The 25,321-nt window shown below is 30.0% G+C and overlaps 1 protein-coding gene and 2 long non-coding RNA genes across 4 annotated transcripts in view; 1 reads left to right on the top strand and 2 right to left on the bottom strand.

The window, feature by feature from the left end:
* LOC114935658 (uncharacterized) overlaps positions 1-25,321 on the bottom strand; it is a 106,812-nt gene that overhangs the window by 27,883 nt on the left and 53,608 nt on the right. The window lies entirely within an intron of this gene.
* Positions 1,577-8,377, top strand: LOC114935657 (uncharacterized). Of its 2 annotated transcripts, XM_085481536.1 has the most exons (10): positions 1,578-1,963; positions 2,046-2,279; positions 2,414-2,503; positions 2,575-2,670; positions 3,212-3,319; positions 3,484-3,591; positions 4,308-6,242; positions 6,361-6,483; positions 6,578-6,787; positions 6,942-8,377. In XM_085481536.1, the coding sequence occupies exons 1-10, from the start codon at positions 1,825-1,827 to the stop codon at positions 6,950-6,952; spliced, it is 3,054 nt and encodes a 1,017-aa protein (XP_085337662.1). In that variant the 5' UTR covers positions 1,578-1,824; the 3' UTR covers positions 6,953-8,377. The 2 variants fall into 2 exon arrangements, with proteins under 2 accessions (XP_085337663.1, XP_085337662.1); XM_085481537.1 differs by lacking the exon at positions 6,942-8,377 and having other exon boundaries at positions 1,577-1,963; positions 6,440-6,483; positions 6,578-6,741.
* Positions 14,190-15,516, bottom strand: LOC114935660 (uncharacterized). Its single transcript, XR_003820534.2, has 3 exons — positions 15,258-15,516; positions 14,992-15,120; positions 14,190-14,919 (listed from the first exon to the last, which is right to left on the bottom strand). It is a non-coding gene; the product is annotated as an uncharacterized LOC114935660 (long non-coding RNA).

The raw sequence follows: 25,321 nt of genomic DNA, 5'->3' as shown, positions 1-25,321 counted from the left end.
TACGAAACATATTGATATGCAATTATAAGGATATATTTTAATCCAGATTATTCTAACACCATATTTTAAGATATGCATTATGTGAGATAGTATATATACATATAAATCCTTAAATATAATTTTTACAAATATAATTATAACGATACAGATACATTCTCCAGAAAGTTATATGTATAAACATATTGTCCAATATAAATGTAAATTTAATAAATAAATTAAAAATAAAAAATTAACAGATTTTTACATGAATGTACATAAGATACATGTAATATATATAATGCAATATGCTATCTTTAAATATGATATGTTAAGCACTATCTTTTCTGACATATTCACTGAATAACAATACAAGTTGTCTTCTAATCGTCAACAATATAAAATCATTAATACTTCAAGAATTTCTACAGATGAATGAATGGGTGTTGATCATTCCATTACATAATTCTATTAGCGGAGACTATAATATTAAGCTCTCGCTTAACAGATACTCATGGTTTGTAATGGATTCCCTCTTGAGACTCGGTGCATTTTGGATCTGTGCAAATTATTATTTATCTATCACACTGTCTTCTGCTAAAATAGAAATAAACATAATACAATATTAATAAGCAGCGTGACCAGAAGATATCTTTTGAATTGCAATCTTACGCGTATAATCATTCATAATAACTCAGGCTTCTCTTGGACTTGACAAACAATTAGAAAACAAAATAAAAATATTTCACTGTTGCTGTAGTTACACTATTTATCCCAGCACTTGTATATGTAGCACACAGCATGCATTATTTCTATCAAAGAGTTTACTGCAAATACAAAAAATTAATTAAAAAATTATTAATTTCTGTTAAATACTCTTTATTGTTACCTCAATTATGAAAATATAACAACAATACACTCATCTTTAATTAAATATGCATATACATCTACTTATCTTATGTTGCTAAAATAATCGCATATATTAGGTAAGATTGCTTATCCAACGTTATTCGTAAGAAAAGGAGCAAATTCCGTAAATTTCCAAATGTTTGAATATTGAAAACACAAAATATAATATTAAAACAGGAACGAGCGCAAGGTTAGGATATCTTTCATATATGGAGTAGAAATTGTAGAAAAACACTGTAAGAATGTTTTTATTTAAATAATTTATTATTTTCTTTATTTTTATATAAATAATATTTCATTATTTAAATAATAGAAATATTGTAACAGAGCGTTCATCTAGAATGCTTACTCCAGATGTGATAGATATCCTAACCTCGCGTTCGCTTCTGATTTATGATTTAATATCATATTTAGTGTGTTCTAGTATCAAACTTTTGGAAGTTTACGGAATATTACTCTTTCTTACGATATCACGTTGTATAAGCAATCTTTGCTAATATACTTTTCTAGCAACATGAAATAAATGGATATATGTGTAAGATACATTTAATTAAAAGTGAGTATTGTTGATGTTATGTTTTCATAGTTTATATAGGCAATAAGAAAGGGTATTTTTAACATAAATTAATAAATTTTTAATTAATCAACTTTTTTCTATTTACACATCTGGCCAATCACAGCGAAGCATTTTCTGCGCTTGATATGCCGTTAGCCTGATATGGGCTTTAGGCTTTGAGGCTTAAAATCATTGTAACCGCCGCTTTAAGATGCATTGCGATATTCACCTAGATTTTCAATATTCGCAGTGAGAGTTCAGCCTTAATAACTATTAAGATGAAGGCGGAAAAGTAACGATCTCTAATTTAGAACAAGATTCATTTATTTTAATCACACTCAACGATCCGGTAAAGTGATATATACTGAAAATTAAAGTGAACAATGTATGCATTAGTGCGATATGATGAAGATGGCATTTATTACGTATCCAACTCAAAAAACATTACTAAGTATAAAGGTATTACGAAAGCTAAATACTGTGATGGGCACAAATATGTAGCAAGTATTATAGCAAAAAATAGTAAGTTAAAATATTTTGTATTGTGTTATATTACAGACAGAATTTTCTTATTATTATAAACAAACTTTTCTTATTATTATAGATGATAAAAATATGTTGTTAGAATTAAAAGAAAATATATTACAAAATGTACCACATATATTGTGTGAAAAAGTTAAATTTGGCAATGGAAATAGAAAAGAAAAGACTAATAAAATAAATAAAAGCTGTGATAATAAGACTGAAGATAGAATAAGCGAAAATTCTGATAATAAGACTGAAGATAGAATAAGCGAAAATTCTGGTAACAAAACAAAAGATAATATAATATTTAGTGGTAAGTAATATTATTAACTATTTTATATTATTTTGCCTTTTATAAGCATTACATGCTGTATAGTGCATCACGAAACAATTTAGATACATTTTACGAATCGTTTAATGAATATTATTATTTTATTATTACATTAGGTAAGAAACCAAAGGTAGGAAACCAGGATAAAACAGAAGCAAGAAAGGAAAACTGTGGCAATCAGATTGCTAATTTCCCAACATATTTGGGTAAACTTATTTATCTACTATATGGGTCTCGTATATGTAAGCATCATATGTATGAAATGTATCTTTTTCAGATAACACGATACTCATTTTCGATGAAAATGGGAAGAACATTAATACTTTTCCATGTAGAGATTGTGATAGTAAAACAGATTATTTTTTACATAACGGTGAATATACACAATATTTATCAATATTAGTTTATAAACTAGTATATATGCAATAGGTTTATTTATTATTGGTACATTCAAGTTTTTTGTATTTATACTAGATTTATAATCATTAGAAATTATCTTGTCTTTATGTATTGTATTTCTATATTAGTAGGTCACGAGTACTTATCTTTCACAGAAATGGATCAATATTCTATAAATATTCTGTTTTTACATCTGTTTTTGTAAATGGATCAATATTCTATAAATATTCTGTTTTTACATCTGTTTTTGTAAATATTAATTGTGTCAATAATATAAAACATTAAAATCTAATAATATCTTAAATATTAAGGTCTTCTTAAATAAGCAGAAGTCATATTGAGTTGATATCTAGAAACGCAATACATAAAACTGAAAACATTTCGATCATAGATTTTATAAGTGTGTTAAGCTAGTATTATCACAGTCTGTTCAGTTGCTATATATTATACTACTATAATATACTATTATCATATATACTATTGTAACATGCATTTCTTTATGGTTATTACATTAGATATTGACAAACCGATTATATCCATCGACGAAAATGGAAATCAGGACAAAACAAAAGCAAGAAAGACAAACTGCGACAATCAAATTACTGATCTTTCAACATCTTTTGGTAAGTTTAGCTACCGTTTATAATATGTAAATAATCGAGATTTTATAAGTGTGTTAAGCTAGTATTATCACAGTCTGTTCAGTTGCTATATATTAACTACTATAATATATACTATTATCATATATACTATTGTAACATGCATTTCTTTATGGTTATTACATTAGATATTGACAAACCGATTATATTCATCGACGAAAATGGAAATCAGGACAAAACAAAAGCAAGAAAGACAAACTGCGACAATCAAATTACTGATCTTTTAACATCTTTTGGTAAGTTTAGCTACCGTTTATAATATGTATATAATCGACTCTATCTTTAAAGGAAATGTTAATGTTTCAATATTTTGTAGTATCTCTTTGTGTTAAAAACTGTATTTGTGTATTTATTGACTAATACAGATTGTTTTATTACCTGAAATATAGCTAGCGCGATTTATTAATATTAATACTTTAATGTGGCAAAAGAATTTATCAATCTGTTAACTTTATAGTTAATCAAAATTTATTTACAAGTAATATATACTACTTATTTGTAAATATAATTATATCGAGCATGAATGATATCATGGTGATTTTGCGACTTATACTTCATGTACAATTTATTTCCATATAAAATCAACAGTTCATCATATCTTATTATGATGAACTGTTGATTTTATATGGAAATAAATTGTACATGAAGTATAAGTCGCAAAATCACCATGATATCATTCATGCTCGATATAATTATATTTACAAATAAGTAGTATATATTACTTGTAAATAAATTTTGATTAACTATAAAGTTAACAGATTGATAAATTCTTTTGCCACATTAAAGTATTAATATTAATAAATCGCGCTAGCTATATTTCAGATAATAAAACAATCTGTATTAGTCAATAAATAGATTTTTAGTCAAATCTACTCTTACTTTTCGGTTGATAAAATAGAACTAGCATCCTCTTAATGAATATCTATACATATACATATATCATGCTTTTTAGATGTTGAGAATGAAGAAAGTGGATCAGAGTATTTACCGTCAGAAGATGATCAAAATTCAAATAATAATGACGATGATGAAACGCAACAAATACAAAAATCAATAGCAAGCATGGCTTCAATATCCAGTTTAGATGCCACAAAAATGAATAATGGCACATCAATATGTGATGACGAAAAGATGCATGTAGAAACTTCAAATGCAAAAAATATTAAGCAAAATTATTGCATATTCTGCTCAAAGTTACAGACACAATTAGTGCGACATTTAGAAAAAGTACATCGCAATGAGTCAGATGTAAAAAAATTTGCTGCTTTACCTAAAAGAAATCCTGAACGAAGAAAAATTATTGATACGCTACGAAAAAATGGCAATTTCAAATTTAATACAAACTCCGAATTAAATAATGGACAACTCATAGTATGTCGGCGTCCTAACGAAAAATATAAAAAGGCCGCTAACAATTTTATTGCTTGCGCCAAATGCAAGGGCTTTTTTTCAAAAAATACAATTCGCCATCATTCTCGAAGTTGTTTTGGAACAAAATTTACAAAAAATAAATGTATTATGGTGATGGGTAGAAAGATCACATGTAGATTACATTCATCCGCAAGTGAACTTTTAAGGAAAACAGTTTTTCCAATCCTGCGGGAAGATGAAGTGATTCGTGCTATAAGATATGATGAATTGTTGATTTTATATGGAAATAAATTGTGTATGAAGTATAAGTCGCAACATCACCACGATATGATTCGTGCTCAATTACGTCTTCTCGGTCGTCTCTTCTTGGCGATGAAAGATATAAATGAAAATATCGAAAGCTTTGAATCCATTTATAATCCCAAGGTATATGATGACTGCATATGTGCAATTAATAAAGTTGCAAAATATAATTCTGAAACAAAAATGTATGAAACGCCTGCAGTAGCAGCAAATTTGTCAACGTTATTGAAACATATTGGAAATATCCTTATTATAGAGTGTATAAAAAAGGAAAATGTCGAAAAAAAAAGACAAGTCAAGGATTTTTTTAAATTACTAGTCGTAGATGTCGGAACAAGCATCAATACAACTGTTGTAGAAACACAAACGGCTCACAAAAGGCGTAAAAAAATTAATCTTCCAACATTAGAAGATATTCGAAAATTATACAGTCATTTAGAAGAAAAACGATCTGATGCTTACAAGGAACTATACCAATCGTTCTCTTATTGCCACTGGATTTCTTTGGCTGAGGCAACATTAACTTCCATACATGTGTTCAATAGAAGTCGAGCAGGAGAAATTGAAAGAATTTTGATAGAGGACTTCAACAGCTATGAAAAATTAAATAAAAATATGCATAGTGACATGTATCAATCGTTATCTACAGAAAATAAGAAAATTGCTCAAAAATATGTAAGATTTTGCATAAGAGGCAAATTAGGACGTACAGTCCCTGTTCTGTTATCAAACGATTTATTTCAAAGCATTACTTTAATTTTAAAGTTTCGGAAACAAGCTGGAGTATCAGAAAAAAATCCATATGTTTTTGGATTGCCTGGAAATAATAAAGAAAGGTATAAGTATCTCAAAGCATGCGCGTTACTACGAAAATTTGCAGAAAAGTGTAATGCCAATCAATCTTCCACTTTGCGTGGTACAATACTAAGAAAGCACGTGGCTACATATTGCATCCAATTAAATCTAAACGATATCGATATTTCGGATCTGGCTATGTTTATGGGCCATTCCGATAAAATTCACAAGGATCATTATAGGCAACCACTGGCTAGTAGAGACATATTAAAAATATCACAATACTTGGAAGCAGTACAAGGTAATACAAATAATTCGGAAGCGGATTCAACAGATAACAATTCCGAAAATGATGACGTATTAAAAGAGAATAGCTGTATTAACAATGATACAGCAGAAAAAGAAGATAAATCTACAAGTAATTTTTTCTATATTTCCCTTTTGCATTCTTAAACTTATATTTTATATTTTCTTTATATGTACTTTTATACTATTACTTATATCTATTTTAATGTAACATACATTATTTATTTCAGATAATTTAAACATTTCTGATAATTTAAATATTTCTGATAATTTAAATATTTCTGATAATTTAAACATTTCTGATAATAGCAACATTCAGGACGAGCAAAATAATAGTAAACGCAAACGATCTAGTGAGTATTTTCCATTAATTTATTAGATATTTTAAAAGCATTGTTATATATAATTAATGTTACATATAATTAATGTTATTAACTTCTCATTTAGCATCTCCTTATGGGAAAACTAAAAGAATTCGTTGGTCTAAGGAAGAAAAGGAAACAGCATTACAGGCATTTTCTAAATATATGGAGAAACTGAAATTACCATCTTTAAAAGATATTCAAATAGTAAAAAAAAAATATACATTGCTTGCTAAACGCACTTCGCCGCAGATAAAAACGTGGCTTCATAATCAACAGAAAACTATACGACATCGTAAGTATTTATTATGTTAATAATTACAAATACTTTAAAAATTAAAATACATATTTGAAGATTGTAACAAGCAAGATATAAAATGTTTAGTTTTCTTTTTAGAAGGATGAAAGCTTTCAAATATTTTCATTATTTCAATTTTTATGTATTGCAGGGTTGTCATAAGTTCAATGCGAATATTCTAAAGAATACGTTCTAATAACGTTCACAAGGATCTTTTCTATTTTTTTATATTGTTTAAAAGTAATTCTGTTTTTATGTTGTTTTAACAATGTAAATAGCGAAAGATTACTAGATTACTAGATTCGTACAAATTACTTTATTACGAAATGCTAAGATATTGATAATTAAGATTTTAATTTAGGAAGCGTAAGAAGTATATTCAGCATCTTAATAAGAATACAAATAAGAGTGCAATTATAAAAGTACAAATTTTTTGCAATAATGGAACTAATTTAGTTTATCTTTCATAGTATATATATTAAAGAATACTATATTAATACTATTAAAGAAACTAATAATGTTCTTATTTCCTTTGAGAATGCAGTATTATAAAATGCTAAAAAATATTTAATTTTTATTAGTAATTGATTTTAATTTTGAAAATGTAAGAACTATATTATTTTTAGCGTCTTAAGTGCAATTGTGAAATTACAAATATTTTACAACTATGAGAATGATACTGTGATTTATATTATTAACATTATTAATGATATCGATACTATTATTTTCTTATTTTTTGCAATAATGGAACTAATACAGTCTTCCATAATATTAATACTATTAAAGAAACTAATAATGTTATTATTTCGTTTGAGAATGTAGTATTATAAAATGCTAGAAAATATTATTTAATTTTTATTAGTAATTGATTTTAATTTTGATTAGTAATTGATTTTAATTTTGAAAACGTAAAAACTATATTATTTTTAGCGTCTTAAGTGCAATTGTCAAATTACAAATATTTTACAACTATAATATAATACAACTAAGTATAAGATCGATACTGTGATTTATATTATTAATATTACTAATCATATAGATACTGTTATTATTTCCTTGAAGAATGCAAAATATTTATATAAGGAACATACAATATGTTTAGTTTTATGTCATATATTTCAAACATAATCTTAGGTTTATAAGAGTAATATTGTAGTGCAAACAATACTAAGAAATGATAAAAATGAATGTGGCATGTGATCCATCATAAAAATTACTATAACATGTTATAACATTAAATATAAATATCACAATGCATTTGTTATTGTTCTCAAATACTAAATGTTTTTAACATTTATTCACATTTTTGTACTGTAACTATTAAAATAACTATGATGCACATTATATGTTGAATATTATACACATATATAAAATTGCTATATATTAATACTTAAGAAATAAGAAACAAATATAAACTATTGTGAAATGATATGTATACAGCTACAGCAGTTTTAACACAAAAAATGTACAATTTCTCAGAAGAAACACTTACAATCTTGAAAAGAATAACTGTTATAATGGTCTGTGAGTTGTGTAATTCATTTGTAAACATATAACACAAAAATAAAATATGTATAACAATCTTTACATTATATGTGTAGATCATTCACTACCAATTATATAAGATAAAAATAAAATATAATTTTATGAATTACGTAAAATGCAATATATGTAATCATATATAATTGTGCTCTTTGTAAGTGACATATTAAATTAAACTTTATTTTTATTGCTTGCAGTAAATAATAAATGGCATTATGTATACATTATTTATTGACAGTAAAGCACTGACTTCCAAAAAAAATCCAAAGATCAATGAATGTTATGCATTCTATTACATATCACAAGATTCTGTTAGCGGAGACTTTAATATTAGCTCTCGCTTAAAATATTCTCATGCTTACAATTAGTAATGGATTCCTTCTTGGACGACAGCAAGGTTAGTATATCTGTCATCTGGAGTAGGCATAGAAGAACGTTTGAACGAAAAATGTAGAAAATAATAAATTATTATTTAAATAAAAATATTCTTACATAGCGTTCTTTTACAATGCCTACTCCAGATAGGACAGATATTATAACCTCGCTGTTCATCCCTGTTTTAATATCACAATCTGTATGTTTTTAGTATGAAACAATTTAAAGTTTATGGGATATTGCTCCTTCACACGATATACAATATTGTGTATATATATATATATATATATATACAGAGCGTCACACGCGACAAATACTTTTCGGCGTGGTATCATAAAAGAGAGAGAAATAAAAAGAAAGGGATAGTGAGAGGAAAATAGAGAAACGGAGAGAGATAAATGTGTATATAATTTGATCATGATCATACTTTCTTATTAACGCATACGATGCATGTGAAGCAAGAAATAAATTTATAATTCACGACACGCATTTCCTAGATTTTCTGTCGCTTCATACACATCGTCCGTGAATCAGAAAAAGTATCATATGATCAAATTAAATATACATATATCTCTCTTCGTTTCTCTATTTCGCTACCTATCCCTTTTTCTCTCTTCCTCTTTCTTATTTCACGCGCACACTGAATTGTGATAGATTAAGTAGTGTTAATGCTAAACTATATGTTAAAGTTGAAATTAATATATGGGGAAGCTGTAAATGATAAAAGGCTGCACGCTGTTTATAAAACAATTTAGAAGCATATAAATTGTGCGTTCATGAACGTATTCGTCGTTCTCTCTTTAATAAATCTTGAATGGAATCATTATGTAAATGGACAATGTTGTGTATATATGCAAGGTGTCCTACACGCGACACGCGACATCATCATGTTCACGTCATTATATCCTATCGTCGAAATAGCAATGTGACAAATACTTTTCGGCGCGATATCATATGTCGCGTCTCTCCTCGCTCGCCGCTCGATGCGTTCGGTCTTCTTACGCGCCGCGACATATGATACCGCGCCAAAAAGTACTTGTCATTTGCAACTTGCCTACATCTTAATTTCAACTTTAACATGCTGTTTAACATTCATACTGTCTATTTTAACATGAAATCCGTCACAATTCGGCGTGCGCGCCAAAGAAAGAGAGAGAAAATGAGAGAGAGAGAAAGAGAGTGAAATAGAGAGAAAGAGAGGGAGATAGAAAAAGAGAGAAAGATGTAGGTATATACGGAGAGAGATGTAGGTATAAATAATTTAATCATAATACTTTCTGATTAACGCGTAAGACGTATAAAGCGACGGAAAATGTATAAAATGTGTGACGTGAATAAATTTTTTTAACTTCATACGTATCACGCGTTAATGAGAAAGTATCATGATTAAATTATATATACCTATATCTCTCTCCGTTTCTTTATCTCACTCTTTTTCTCTTTCTCTCTCGCTCTTTCTATCTCACGCTCTCTCTCTCTCTCTCTCTCTCTCTCTCTCTCTCTCTCTCTCTTTCTCTCTCTTTCTCTCTCTTTCTTTCACGCGCTCACTGAATTGTTACGAATTTCATGTTAAATAAGGCAGTGTGAATGCTAAACAGCATGTTAAAGTTGAAATTAATATGTGGACAAGTTACAAAGACAAATATTTTTCGGCGCTATATCATCCCAGACAATACCAAGTCCAAAATTGGCGCATAAGATATCTTTAAGATATCTTTAAGATGTCTTTTTGATATCATATTATAAGATTTCTTAAAGCTATCTTAAAGATTTCTTAATGATATCTTATGCGTCAATTTTAGACTTGGTGCTGTCTGGGATATGTCGCATCTCTCTTCGCTCGTCGCTCGAAGCGTGCGGCCAACTGCTCCTGATCCTGATGTGCCGCGACATATGATAACGCGCCGAAAAGCATTTGCCATTTGCAACTTGCCTACATTTTAATTCCAACTTTAACATGCTGTTTAGCATTCACACTGACTAATTTAACATGAAATCTATCACAATTTGGTGTACGTGTGTGAGAGAGAGAGAGAGAGAGAGAGAGAATGAGAGAGAGAAAGAGAGAAAGAAATAGATAAACGGAGAAAGATAAGTATGTATAAATTAATCATATAGTACTTTTTGATTCGCGGATGATGCGTATAAATAAGCGACAGAAAATCTGTAACTCCGGCATTTTATAGATTTTCTGTCGCTTCATACGCATCATCTGTGAATCAAAAAGTACCATATGATTAAATTATATATATACATATATCTCTCTCCGTTTATCTATTTCGCTTCCTCTCTCCTTCTCTCTCTCTCTCTCTCTCTTTCACGCGTACACCGAATTCCGACGAATTTCATGTTAAATTAGGCAGTGTTAATGCTAAATACGTAAAACTTGAAATTATTATATAGACAAGTTCCAAATGTGTAACAAATATTTTTCGGCGCGGTATCATATGTCGCGTCTCTCCTCGCTCGCCGCTCGAAGCGTGCGGTCAACCGTTTCTGATGTGCCGCGACATATGGTACCTAGCCAAAATGTACTTGTCATTTATAACTTACCTACATGTTAATTTATGCTGTTTAGCAATCATATTGTCTATTTTAACATGAAATCCGTCACAATTCGGCGTGAGCGCGAAAGAAAGAGAGAGATAGAGAGAGAGAGAGAGAGAGAGAGAGAGAGAGAGAGGGAGAGAAAGAAAGCGAAATAGAGAAACGGAGAGATGTAGGTATACATAATTTAACCATGATACTTTCTGATTAACGCGAAAGGCGTATAAAGCGACGGAAAATGTATAAAATGTGTATCGTAAATAGATTTTTTCACTTCATACGCATCACGCGTTAATGAGAAAGTATCATGATTAAATTATATATATCTCTCTCCGCTTCTTTATCTTACTCTTTTTCTATCTCCCTCTCTTTCTCTCTTTTTCTATCTCCCTCTCTTTCCCTCTTTTTCGCTCTTTCTCTTTCTTTCACGCGCACACCGAATTGTGACAAATTTCATGTTAAATAAAGCAGTATGAATGCTATACAGCATGTTAAAGTTGAAATTAATATGTGGACAAGTTGCAAAGACAAATATTTTTCGGCGGTGTATCATATGTCGCATCTCTCCTCGCTCGCCACTCAAAGTGTGCGGCCAACCGCTTTTGATGTGCCGCCACATATGATATCACGCTGAAAAGCATTTGCCATTCGCAACTTGCCTACATTTTAATTTCAACTTTAAAATGCTGTTTAGCATGCACACTGCCTAATTTAACATGAAATCTATCACAATTCGGTGTACGTGTGAAAGAGAGAGAGAGAGAGAGAGAGAGAGAGAGAGAGAGAGAGAGAGAGAGAGAGCGAAATGAGAGAATGAGAGAGAAAGAGAGAAAGAAATAGATAAACGGAGAGATATAAGTATGTATAATTTAATCATGTAGTACTTTTTGATTCGCGGATGATGCATATAAATATGCGACAGAAAATCTGTAACTCCGGCATTTTATAGATTTTATGTCGCTTTATACGCATAATCCTCCCCCCCCCCTGTGAATCAGAAAGTACCATATGATTAAATTTTATATAAATATATCTCTCTCCGTTTATCTATTTCGCTCCCTCTTTCCCTTTCTCTCTCTCTCTCTCTATCTATCTATCTATCCATCTCTTGCTCTTTCTCTCTCTCTTTTTTTCACGCGACACCGAATTATGGTAGATTTCATATTAAATTATAAACAATATTAATGTTAGACTACATGTTAAAGTTGAAATAAATACGTGGATAAGTTGCAAATGATAAAAGGCTGCACGCGCTGTTTATAAACCAATTTAGAAGCATATAAATCGTGCGTGCATGAGTGTATGCGTCGTTCTCTCTTTAATAAATCTTGAACATATTTGTAAATGTACAATGTATTGTGCATTTATGCAGGGTGTCTTACATGCAACATGCGACATCATTTTCGCGTCACTTTCGTATCATAGAAAAAGCAAAGACAAATACTTTTCGGCGCGGTATCATATGTCGCGGCGCGTGTGAAGTGGTAGACCACATCGGGTGCGAGCGAGGAAAGATACCGCAACATATGATACCGCGCCGAAAAGTATTTGTCGCGTGTGTGACGTTCTGTATATATATAAGCAACATTGTAAATCGTTTGAAGGAGCAATATCCCATAAACTTTCAATTGTTTCATACTAAAAACACACAGATTGTATTATAAAAACAGGGATGAACAGCGAGGTTAGAATATCTGTCCTATCTGGAGTAGGTATGGTAGAAGAACGCTATGGGAGAATATTTTTATTTAAATATTAAATTATTTTCTACATTTCACTAAATAATGATTTATTGTTTACATATTAAAAATATTCTAACATAACGTTCTTCTTTGTTCACTCCAGATGACAGATATCCTAACCTTGCTTTCGTCCCTGTATAAATATTTTGTGTTTTTAGTATGAAACACACACACACACACACATTTGGAAGTATATAAACTATTGACCCTTCTTACTATATTACGATGAATAAACAATCTAAGCTTATACATGAACGTTTTAGCAACGTGAGATAAGCGGACGTATGTGTAAGGCATAAATAATTAAAAGGAAGTATATTGTTATATTTTTATAGTTTGTAAGTAATAATAAAGTGTATTTAACATAAGTTTAATAATGATTTAATTAATCAACATTTTTCTATTTACAGAATTTTCGCTAAAAATAATGCATGCTGTGCATCACACATTTAAATGCTGGGATAATTCGGTGTAATTACATTAGGAAATTTTTTCATTATGTTTTTTATCTTTTATTAAATCTAAAAAAAGCGTAAGTTATTATGACAGGTAAAAGATTTTGGTACACATCAAGGATATTTTCTTATCACGCTGCTTCTTAATATTGTCATCATGTTTATTTTCATTTCAGCAGAAGACGATGATAGATTTATAATAACTCGTAAATCACAGATCCAAGATGCACCGAGCATCAAGAGGGAATCCATTACAAACCATGAGAATCTATTAAGCAAGAGCTTAATATAATAGTCTCCGCTAATAGAATCTTGTGTTATGTAATGGAATGATCAACGCCTATTTGTTCATTTGCAGAGATTTGTGAAATATTGATGATTTTATATTATTGACAATTAGGAGATTTGAAGACAACTCGTACTGTTATTCAGTAGATATCTCAGGAAAAATAGTGCTAAACATATCATACTTAAAGGCAGCATATTGTATTACATATATTACATGTATCTTATGTACATGTAGAAACCTGTTAATTTTTTATTTTTAATTATTTAATTAATTTACATTTATATTGGACAATGTGTTTGTACATATAACTTTCTGGGAATATGTATCTGTATTGCTGTAATAATTATATTTGTAACAATTATACGAAAAAATTTACATGAATGTATGAACCATCTTACTTAATGCATATCCTGAAATATGGCATTAGAATAATTAAATTTTTATATTGCATATCAATGTTTCTCCTGTATGTGTTGCATGTAAATTAAGAATTTTAGTGTATTCTTTCGCACTTGAAATCTCACAAAACCGCGACTTATGTGAAATTTTATTTGCAAAAGAGTAAAGTACAATTCTGTTTACAGACAGTATACAATACGAGAAACATAGATATGTAATTATAAAGATTTAATTATTTTAATATCATATTTCAAGATAGCATTATGACGGTACATACATGCATACATGTAAAATTCTTTTTGTGTAATTATTACAAAATAATTATCACTGCAATACAGATATATTTCCCCAGAATGTTATATGTATAAACACATTGTCCAATATAAATGTAAATTTAATAAATAATTAAAATAAAAATTAACAAATTTTTAAATGTATGTACATAAGATACATGTAATACATATCATACGGTATGCTGAGTTTAAGTATGACATGTTAAGCACTATCTTTCCTGACATATTCACTGAATAGCAGTGCAAGTTGTCTTCAAATCTTCTAATTGTCAACAATTTTTATTAATACTTCATTATTAATACTTCAAGAATCTCTGCAGATGAATGAATGGGCATTGATCACTCCATTACATAACACAAGATTCTATTAGCGGAGACTTCAATATTAGCTCTCGCTTAAAAGATTCTCGTGCTTTTTAATGGATTTCCTCTTGACACACAGTGCATCTTACATCTGTGATTTGCAAATTCTTATCACTGTTTTCTGCTAAAATAAACATGACACATTATTAATTAGAAGCATGATGAGAAAATATCTTTTGTGTGAACTGCATCTTACCCGTATAATTATCATCCTAATAATTCAGGATTTGTTTAGGTTTTACACACAATAAGAAAATAAAATGCAAATTATCCCAGTATTTGTATGTGTGTTGCACAGCATGCATTATTTCTAGCAAAGATTCCACTGCAAATAGAAAAAATTGATTAATTAAATAATTATGAAACATGTGTATCAGAATCTTTATTATTATTTATAAATATAAACCATAATAATTTTAACAATAAAACTCCCTCTTAATTAAATGAGTTTTACACATTTACTTGTCTCAAATTGTTAAATTACTCGCGTATTTCAGTAAAAATTATTTATCCATCGTTATATCATAAAAGAAGAAGCAATATTCTGTAAACTTTCAGATGCATGATACTAAAAATACAAAATATGATGTTGAATCAGTGACGGTGACGAATGCGAGGTTAGGTTAGGTTAGGATATCTGTCATATCTACAGTAGAGTTCTACCCGAAGTAGGCATAGAAGAACGCTATGTAATATTTTTATTTAAATAATTTATCATTTTTTTGATTTTTATATAAATAATAATTCGTTATTTAAATAATAGAAATATTGTAACAGAACGTTCATCTAGAATGCTTACTCCAGATATGACATATATCCTAACCTCGCGTTCGTTCTTGTTTTAACATTATATTTTGTGTGTTCTTAGTATCAAACTTTTGGAAAAATTTATAGTATATTGGTCTTTTTTATGATGTGACATTGGATAATCAATTTTACCTAATCTATGCAAGTATTTTAGTAACGTGAGACAAGTGGATGTATATGCAAGACATATTTAATTAAAGATGAGTATTGTTGTTATATTTTCATAGTTTATAGGTAACAATAAAGAATATTTAACATAAATTTAATAATTTTTTAATTCATTAATTTTTTGTATTTACAGTGGAATTTTTGCTAGAAATAATAATGCATGCTGTGCAATACATATAAGTGCTGGGATAAATACAGTATAATTACAGCATTGGTGAAATATTTTTATTCTGTTTTCTAATTGTCTGTTGAGTCCAAGAGAAGCCTGAATTATTATGAGGATTATACAGGTAAGATTGCAATTCAAAAGATATCTTTTCGTCACACTGCTTATTAATATTGAATTATGTTTATTTCTATTTTAGCAGAAGACAGTACGAGATAGATGAATATAATTTGCACAGATCCAAAATGCACAGTGTCAAGAGGGAATCCATTACAAACCATGAGAATCTATTAAGCAAGAGCTTAATATAATAGTCTCCGCTAATAGAATCTTGTGTTATGTAATGGAATGATCAACGCCTATTTGTTCATTTGCAGAGATTTGTGAAATATTGATGATTTTATATTATTGACAATTAGGAGATTTAAAGACAACTCGTACTGTTATTCAGTAGATATCTCAGGAAAAATAGTGCTAAACATATCATACTTAAAGGCAGCATATTGTATTATATATATTACATGTATCTTATGTACATGTAGAAACCTGTTAATTTTTTATTTTTAATTATTTAATTAATTTACATTTATATTGGACAATGTGTTTGTACATATAACTTTCTGGGAATATGTATCTGTATTGCTGTAATAATTATATTTGTAACAATTATACGAAAAAATTTACATGTATGTATGAACCATCTTACTTAATGCATATCCTAAAATATGGTATTAGAATAATTAAATTTTTATATTGCATATCAATGTTTCTCCTGTATGTGTTGCATATAAATTAAGAATTTTAGTGTATTCTTAACTTGTCATACTTAGAGGCAGCATGTTATATTATATGTATTATATGTACCTTTTTTTAAAAATATGAGACAAAAGAGTATTTCTTAAATCTCGTCAAAATAAGTCATTTTGTTAAATTTTTTTATTGTCGTCAAAATCGCCAAAAGATAAATATAGTGTCGTTAAAGTATACAATGACATCAAATTAATCTATTCTCCGTTTCGGGTTAGTTTGACGACGTCGCCAAAGTATACGATTTATCGGTAAAAATTTTTACTACCGTCGTCAAAATAGCCAAAAGTCGTCGAAATAGCCAATGGTTACGAAAAATCGTCGTCAAAGTATACGATTGACATATATATATAATATATATACAGGGTGAGTCATTTTAATCTATGGACCCGAACATCTTCCAAATTACGGTATCTACGAAAAAATGGTTTAGATAAAAGTTGACCAGGACAGAGGGTCGTTCAATTGTACCATTGGTTTTGACCTTGAGGTCAATTTTGAAGGTTATTTCAAGGTCACGATAGTTTTTTTAAATGGAACACCCTATTTTTGACTGCGGATATTGAAAGAGCGGAAAATTTTACATCAAACTTGTCTTATAAAAAAATTGTTATTGCGACCTTGGAAAGGTAAAAAATAAAGGTAAAATACCTGAAAAACGATCTGGTGTACTTTTTCTGAAACGACGTAGTTTTCTGGGTAACAAATGTGCATAATGCTTAAACAAAGTCAATGAATTGTAAAAGTGTAAATCACTTTGACTAGTTTGACCTTGAGGTCAATTTTCAAGGTTGTTTGAGGTTTATAACGCATTTTTTTTATTAGTAAACCCTATTTTTGACCGCAGAATCCGTTTCTTGACAATGGACTCTTAAACAATGGCACTTTTTACATGAGCATAAGGATTTTTTAGTTTTTCGACCTGACCTTTTGAAGGTCATATCAAGGTCAAAAGCATTCATCTTACTTTTAGCGTTACCCGGAAACAACGACGTGGACGTAGTAAGTTCTGTTTCCTTTAGGGTGCTTGATTATTGCGAGTCCTCTTGCCTCTCACGTCGGGGTGCTTGATTATTGTGAGTCCTCTTGCCTCTCACGTCGGGGTGCCTGATTATCGTGAGTCCCCTTGCCTCTCACGTCGGGGTGCCTGATTATCGTGAGTCCCCTTGCCTCTCACGTCGGGGTGCCTGATTATCGTGAGTCCCCTTGCCTCTCACTGACACTGTAATTCAAATGAATTACCCACGGAGTAATTGTTCAAAATTACCTTCGTTGGCTTCGAGACATAACTGCAATCTGTTTTGAAAACTATCCACAATTCTAAGCAGGGTAGCTCTAGGAATGGCTGCACAAGCTCTACGAATGCGGTCCATAAAATCATCTCTTGTGGTTGGTCGTTCAGCAAAAACAACATTTTTCAAGTATCCCCATAAAAAGAAATCGGTATTCGTATCCGATACCTTTCCTGAAAGGCGACATCCAACTGATATGACAATACGTAGTTTAGTCCAAAGAACTCGCAATGGACATCTTGTTCGTCAACGTCAACATCATGAATATGACGAAAATGATGCGCGAGCTGTAACTATTTTAGCAATAATTCACCTTAATCCTCATGTTAGTACTCGCCAGATTGAAAGGGAAATAGGTATACCACAAAGAACTGTTGTTAGAATTTTAAGAGCTCTAAATTATCACCCTTTCCACATAACTCTTACGCAGGCTTTACAGCCTAATCATCATCTGATGCGTATTGCTTTTTGCCAGTGGGCTTTACAAATGTTACACGATGATCCTAATTTTTTTAGGTATGTGCTTTTCTCAGATGAGGCTAAATTTTATAGTGACGGACAACTTAATAGGCACAACTACCATTATTGATCAGATGTTAATCCCCACTGGTATAGGCCAATAGATCATCAAAATCGATGTAGTATTATGGTGTGGTGCGGCATTGTAAATGGTTATTTGATTGGACCTTATTTTTTTTTAAGAGAACATTGATAGACACAGTTACTTATCGTTGCTAAGAGATCACTTACCAGGCTTATTAGAAGATGTTGACTTAGCAACAAGAGCAAGAATGTGGCTTCAACAAGATGGTGCTGCACCGCATTATGCACTCATTGTACGTGCCTTTTTAAATGCCAGTTACAATGACAGATGGATTCGACGAAGGGATCCAGTTGAATGGCCTCCTTGCTCACCAGATCTGACGTGAGAGGCAAGGGGACATACAATAATCAAGCACCCCGACGTGAGGCAAGGGGACTCACGATAATCAAGCACCCCGACGTGAGAGGCAAGGGGACTCACGATAATTAAGCACCCCAACGTGAGAGGCAAGAAAACATACAATAATCAAGCACCCCGACGTGAGAGGCAAAGGGACTCACAATAATCAAGCACCCCGACGTGAGAGGCAAAGGGACTCACGATAATTAAGCACCCCGACGTGAGAGGCAAGGGGACATACAATAATTAAGCACCCCGACGTGAGAGGCAAAAGGACATACAATAATCAAGTACCCCGACGTGAGAGGCAAGGGGACTCACGATAATCAAGCACCCCGACGTGAGAGGCAAGGGGACTCACGATAATCAAGCACCCCGACGTGAGAGGCAAAAGGACTCACGATAATCAAGCACCCCGACGTGAGAGGCAAGGGGACTCACGATAATCAAGCACCCCGACGTGAGAGGCAAGGGGACTCACGATAATCAGGCACCCCGACGTGAGAGGCAAGGGGACTCACGATAATCAAGCACCCCGACGTGAGAGGCAAGGGGACTCGCAATAATCAAGCACCCTAAAGAAAACAGAACTTACTACGTCCACGTCGTTGTTTCCGGGTAACGCTAAAAGTAAGATGAATGCTTTTGACCTTGATATGACCTTCAAAAGGTCGGGTCAAAAAACTAAAAAAATCCTTATGCTCATGTAAAAAGTGCCATTGTTTAAGAGTCCATTGTCAAGAAACGGATTCTGCGGTCAAAAATAGGGTTTACTAATAAAAAAAAATGCGTTATAAACCTCAAACCTTGAAAATTGACCTCAAGGTCAAGCTAGTCAAAGTGATTTACACTATTACAATTCATTGACTTTGTTTAAGCATTATGCACATTTGTGTTACCCAGAAAACCACGTCATTTCAGAAAAAGTACACCAGATCGTTTTTCAGGCATTTCACCTTTATTTTTGACCTTTCCAAGGTCGCAAAAACAATTTTTTCATAAGACAAGTTTGATGTAAAATTTTCCGCTCTTTCAAAATCTGCAGTCAAAAATAGGGTGTCCCATTTAAAAAAACCATTATGACCTTGAAATAACCTTCAAAATTGACCTCAAAGTCAAAACCAATGGTACAATTGAATGACCCTCTCTGTCCTGGTCAACTTTTATCTAAACCATTTTTTCGTAGATACCGTAATTTGGAAGATATTCGGGTCCATAGATTAAAATGACTCACCCTGTGTGTGTGTGTGTGTGTATATATATATATATATATATAGAGAGAGAGAGAGAGAGAGAGAAAGAGAGAGGGGGGAGAAGGGGGAGGGAGAGAGAGAGGGGGGAGAAAGAGAAAGAAGATTGTAAAGGGTTTGGCGCACCCTTAAAATCGCCCCGGAAATCCCAAGGAAACCCGGAATGACCATTGAATTGAATTGAATTGAATAAAAAATAATATAAATGAAGTATGTGTAATTTTGCAAAAAGTAAAAATAAAATAACATAAATCGATATTAAAAAATATAATTAAAAAATAAAATTATTTATTTTATATTGTAGAATAATAATGCTCAGTCGCAACCTAAAACTAATCAAGACGATATCTTGATTATAAATCATAACGAAAAAAAAAATAAATCTTAATATTAATTGAAATAATACATAAAAACATATAAAGCAATAAATTTTTATTAGGCACTATATTTTTTTAGATAAAGAAACTGCGAAAAACAAAGATTTGAAAACAAAAAAAAAATTTTTTTGAACTATCCTTGTACATTTTGGTGAATTGAAAATTTTTTTGATAGCTATAATCATTTAACAAAATCGCGTTTCATAATTTAGTAATTTAAAAAAATACACAGGGTTAATAATAATAATTAAAACATTTTCTCACATTATATTAGCTTTCTCTTTTTCTCTCTCTTGTTCTATTTTCTTTCATAATTAATCATATTTATATTATCATCTCTTTTTAGCAATATACATAAAATCAATTCTAGATGTAGCTGTGTTATGATTTATAACAATAATTATGTATTTATCTAAATATTAAATTTTATTCTGCATGAAACTTTCATTATTGCTTCACTATCTTACAGTATTTCATTATGTGCAATTATAGCAGTAACATAATTTTCTCTCAATGTGATACAATCGATATAAGCAATTAACATGGCAATAAATTAGAAAGTTTAATTAAATATATAGTGTATCAAAAAACATGATAAGTACGTGATCGCTGAAAAGATTAGATAACTACTAAATCAGGATTTTGAACTTAAAGAGTAAAAATAGTTATATCATAGATGAAAAGAGTAGCTTTCAAGTAATGATCCATAATGTATATATTTAACGCGCGTAATATGTCGTGATCAAATATCGAGTCTTCCAAGAAGTCTATAATTTTATAATTATTTTACGGCAATTTCATTGAAATTTTGAGCTTTTACATTTAAATTTATATTTTTCACCTATTAATTATATTATATTATCAATTATGTTGCATACATACTGCAATTATTTATTATTCCACTGTTAATGTATGTAGAAGAATTAAATATAAATATACATAAACAAATTATTAAAATATCATTAACTGATTTAAAATTCAACGCTATAAATAGAATTTTTTTACATATTAGTTATATTATCAATATCATATTGCATACATATTTCAATTATTTATTTTTCCACTGTTAATGTATGTAGACTAATAAAATATAAATATTTACACAAATTATTAAAATATCATTAACTGATTTAGAATTCAACGCTATAAATAAAATTTTCAAAAAAGTTAATAATAAGATTTATTTAGATGATTTCAGCTTATCGTAGACTGAATGTTATTGCTTAAATATTAAATCGTCAAGCATATTCTTCTCTTTTTACTTATATATTTATTACTTCATCACTGTTCTTTTTTTAGCAAATACAGTTTTTGCATATTATATTCAAGTTTTCTATCAATCTTTTTCCAATTCAACGTTCGCTATTAATGCTGAAAAAATAAACATCAACAATTATTTTAAATCGGTCGATTACATTTTAGTATTCGTTTTGCAGGCGATACCACGGGTGAAATTTTCTCACAGCAACAGAGTATGCAGAAAATTCTTCGGGTGGATAAATCACATATCAGTAAAGCCGACAATGTGGCTTTACATGATAACAGCGTTTATCCTTTATGGAAAATAACCAAAAAATTATTGATATACAGTAATTTATTGGTCATTAAATTACTGATATACAGTAATTTATTGGTCATTAAATTACTGATATACAGTAATTTATTGGTCATTAAATTACTGATATACAGTAATTTATTGGTCATTAAATTACTGATATACAGTAATTTTTAAGTACTCGAAATAAATATTTAATCACTAACTTACTAGTATTAAATTTTCATAAGAAATGTTCACATTCGGTGGTTGAACAAGACAATTTTAGGCATAAAATGTATCGGATCGAACACAGATATTTGGCAAAAATCTGCCACGACGACAATAATAAGATGCAGATAAAAATTACTATGCACTTTTTTTTAAAAGAGAGGAAGTGGAAAAAGGAGAAAAATGCCGTTATTAAAGTATGGAAATAATAGTTTAATAACGGCGTGAGATCGAATTCGATTATAAATTTCTAGTTTTTCATAAAAATATTCAACCTGACAATTATTTTGATAACTTGTACGAAAGATATTTATGCATATATATATAGATTAACTTATCTGCGACATTATAATCACAATAATGTAATTATAATGTAAGAAATATATGCTTATTAAAGGAAAAAAAGCAGCAGATAAGAAATTGTTAACAAGATAATTATCAAATTAAATATTTGGGTGTTTCAGTAAATGTAATAAATATATTCTCTCGCGCCACACATCATCCTTTTGCATTTACATTGTTTATCACTTCCAAACCTAATTCATTTGAAGCAACAAATTAAATAAAGCACAAAAACTTCATAAGAAAGCGAATTAATATCTTAAATTTCTTACTGAACTAAATGAGCAAGCAATATTTTTCTTTACTCGTATTTTTCGAAATTTCTCCTTCCACGTCGCGAACTAAAATTGTGTTGATTCTATCATATTCAGAATAGCATTTTTATTATAGATTATTTGTCATTCTTCAATTATGGTCCAAAGAAAATATATTACAGATAATAGTCGGATTTTCATGGAACGACATTGCTGGATGTGTGACGTTTTATTTATTTTTTTTTATTATTTTGGTGCAAACGTAAATTGCTACTCGTCTGCGACATGACAAATTTATCTATTCCTTCATGGTCCTGATCAATTAGATGATGCAGACTTGAAAATTTGCTTCGTGTACACATTGGACGAATTTTTCGTGCAACATAGAATTCTGAAGATGATGATTCTGGATGTCATTTATCTCAGCATGAAGTCATCCGATGAGTGAGATCCACAATTAGTTCTTGACAAAATTGTCCGTTCGAAGAAAGTATGATTATGTCCTCTTCCTTCAAAAAAATTTGCGAATAACGCAATTTTTAAAATTTTCTGGATTCTTGCGTTATTTCATTTAGATAAGATGAGCTGCATATTTATTATGAAATTTTTTTGCTTTATCTTGATTGTAAATGGTGACAAAATATATTAAATTCTTTTATTTTTTATGCAATTTAATAATTGCATTTCACGAGTAACGTTTCTTCTTTTTGCAGGAGTCGCGCTTGGATTTTATATTTTCAGCCACTCGTTATATTTGATTATTTTTGTCGTAAACACCATGTTGTTTGAGCTAGCGATTTTATACTCGTATGATTTAAGTAGCAAACATCATCATGACAGCAATAGATGTTCTTCGGCATCAATTCTTCTTCTTTTTTTTTGTTGACAAGGAACAGATGAATAGTTAAGAACTGATCATACTGCCGGAGTATCTTCAAGTGATATTATACTTGCGTTATAATACACGGAGTGCCTCGCTACGCAAAGCTACTTGGCGCGACACTACCGTGTCTCTTGATAAGAAGGCTTGATGTAAATTGTTAGAGGAGAAAGTGTAAGCTTCTTCTTGTATATATAAGAATAAGAAGATTATCATCAGTCTTCTTCTTCCTGTTCTTCTTTTGTTGACAAGGAACAGATTCAGGAATAGGAAAGACCCAATTCAGATGTAGACTTCATAGATCTTGGAATGGGGTGACAGACTTCAATAACTTCCAATCGAAGAGATTCCAATTGACTTTCTTTGTGTTAAGTCAGTTTGGCGAATGATTTGTTGAATGAAGTCTTTGATCATCCATTTCACGATTCCTCATCGCAATTAATAGTTTATCTTGTATTCTGAAGGATACGCGAGAGTGAAAGGAGAAGTTTCTTTTGCCAAAATCGATAACGATTACTCTTAATTAATTTATCTTATTGTCATTGTGTCAATTAAAATCATAAAATTACTTGCTTTTTTTAAAACGCTTCTCAGATGTTATATATATACATATATATATATATATATATATATATATATATATATATATATATATATACACACACATACGCATACACATATAATGTTATGTGTATTTATATTCGTTTCTTTTTCTTAATAAAACTACATTAATAAGAACACAAAAGGATGAAATGTAATGGATTTGGAAACATTGTTCTAATGTTCATCGGGGTGAATATATAATGAGTAAACTTAAGGAATGAGGAAATATTTATCGTAGCAATTGAAGCAATATTTGTGAATCGACCGAAACTATTTTACGTAGATAAATGATACAGTTTTATGTGTGTATCTTTTTCAATAAATAAAAAAATTGAAGTCTTCATGTTTTAAAATATATTATATGACGACCGTATGCGAAAAGACATATTTATATCGTATATATGACAAATAATTAATTTATGATCGTTCTGCAGATGTTGCTGTTGCTGTTTATAACCCGTGGTACCTCCTGTACTCATTGTCAGATCTTTGATTTCCAAACTTGTATTCATAGAAAAATGAAATATACTTAAAAATTTTTGTCATGTTTAATTTTACAGCAATAATTTTACTGGTTTCACAATTTGATAGATTAATATGCAGATATAATTTCTATCTTTGATATAAATGTGCGAAAAAAATATGCTTAACAATTTTTTCCTCAAAATTCAATTCTGTCGTAATCGGTTTAAAAACACAGATTACCATGTTTCTAATATGTTCGAAACATCTTTTTTGTAACATTATTTCTCAATTAAATTAATTTAATTAATTAATTAAATATAACAATAAACGAACCTCAAGTTGCTCAAAGAATAAGATAATTTAGAAACTGCCGTATATATATTTGTATAGTATTAAAGATCATAACT

This window comes from Nylanderia fulva, unplaced genomic scaffold (assembly GCF_048542155.1).
Source record: "Nylanderia fulva isolate GAGA-0341 unplaced genomic scaffold, ASM4854215v1 Scaffold18, whole genome shotgun sequence".
Lineage (NCBI taxonomy): Eukaryota > Metazoa > Arthropoda > Insecta > Hymenoptera > Formicidae > Nylanderia > Nylanderia fulva.
Note: the sequence above shows the minus strand (reverse complement) of the source record. Positions and strands in the feature narration are given on the sequence as shown.

Coding starts and splice junctions, on each gene's coding strand:
- LOC114935657 (XM_085481536.1), top strand. CDS start 1,825: ATGTATGCATTAGTGCGATATGATGAAGATGGCATTTATTACGTATCC. Junction 2,504..2,574: donor TAATTTCCCAACATATTTGG/GTAAACTTATTT, acceptor TATCTTTTTCAG/ATAACACGATACTCATTTTC. Junction 3,592..4,307: donor TGATCTTTTAACATCTTTTG/GTAAGTTTAGCT, acceptor CATGCTTTTTAG/ATGTTGAGAATGAAGAAAGT.